General features: G+C 58.2%; 1 protein-coding gene across 1 annotated transcript in view; it reads left to right on the forward strand.

Annotated features, from left to right (window-relative positions):
* The window catches only part of DLK1 (delta like non-canonical Notch ligand 1), a 9,410-nt gene extending 8,165 nt beyond the window's left edge, over positions 1 to 1,245 (forward strand). Inside the window, exon 6 of the mRNA XM_027776369.1 lies at positions 38 to 1,245. Within this exon, the coding sequence (XP_027632170.1) occupies positions 38 to 370 (333 nt within the window). The 3' untranslated portion in view covers positions 371 to 1,245. The remainder of the gene's footprint in view (positions 1 to 37) is intronic.
* The last annotated feature ends 41 nt before the right edge of the window (positions 1,246 to 1,286 follow it).

The following is a 1,286-nucleotide window of genomic DNA, read 5'->3' on the forward strand; positions in this document are numbered from 1 at the left end:
GGGTCTGCTCTCCCGCCGGCCCCCCGGGGTGCACGAGCTGCCGGTGCCGCAGCCCGAGCACCGCATCCTGAAGGTGTCTATGAAAGAGCTCAACAAGAGCACCCCTCTCCTCACCGAGGGCCAGGCCATCTGCTTCACCATCCTGGGCGTGCTCACCAGCCTGGTGGTGCTGGGCACCGTGGGCATCGTCTTTCTCAACAAGTGCGAGGCCTGGGTGTCCAACCTGCGCTACAGCCGCATGCTGCGCAAGAAGAGGAGCCTGCTGCTGCAGTACGGCAGCGGCGAGGAGCTGGCCGTCAACATCATCTTCCCCGAGAAGGGCGCCGTGGCCACCTTCCGCCGGGAGGCAGGCGGCGAGCAGGAGATCTGAGCCGCGCCCCCGGGCCCTCTGCCAGCGGCCCACCCAGCTCCCTCTGCGGTCTGCCCTAATCTTTGTGGTGGAATTGGCTGTCCTGTGTTGAACCTGGTGAACGCTGCGCTTGCGTGTACCGTCTCTGTGCTGCCGTGTGACAAACGCGTTGCCAAAAGAACCCTCTTTCTCTCTCTATTAATGCATGATAAAGATAATACGAAGAATTTCCTCTTTAAACAAGTAAAAGAAATAAGTATGTTATTCTAAACTCTAAATGTAATGAAATATCAAAAAATACCAAAAAAAAACATGGCAACAGAACCAGGACGTGGTGCCGACGCCCCTCTGCAGGGGTCTCGGCCGCAGGGTCCTCGTGCAACCGTTACGAGTCCAGTGCATGACCGATCACTGTGGAAAGGGCTAAGATCTCTTTCGTTCGTTAATTCTCACACGCCACATCCAACTCGCACTCACCTCGAGCCAACACCGCAACCCTTCGATCTTTCTGCTTGCTTTGAGATTTTGCAGAGTGCAGCGGCTGTGTGTCAGGCAGAGAGCGCCCAGGCTGGCTGCCGGGGGGCCGGGACCATCCCAGCCCTGCCACTCCCTCACCGCCTGATCCTTGGCGAGGCCCCATCCCACTCCTGGGCCCACCTTCTCGCCCCTCTTGGGCGGGGTTTGAACACCCACCACCAAGGTCCTCTCTGACTCTAAAACTTTGAATTAGGAACGAGGGGATTGAACCAAAAATGTTTTCTGACCCAAGAAACAGGATCTGAGGGAGACTAAGTCTCAGCCCGGGTCCGATGGTCTGGCCTATCCTGGAGGCTCACTTGACCTGCTGGAGCTGATCCCACTGCGTGTCTCCAAGGGGGAGCCTCCCTCACCCCCACTGGGGACGCACTGGTCCCCTGGAGTTGTAATGTGCCGTCTG

This window comes from Tupaia chinensis, unplaced genomic scaffold (genome assembly GCF_000334495.1).
Source record: "Tupaia chinensis unplaced genomic scaffold, TupChi_1.0 Scaffold000671_1, whole genome shotgun sequence".
Lineage (NCBI taxonomy): Eukaryota > Metazoa > Chordata > Mammalia > Scandentia > Tupaiidae > Tupaia > Tupaia belangeri.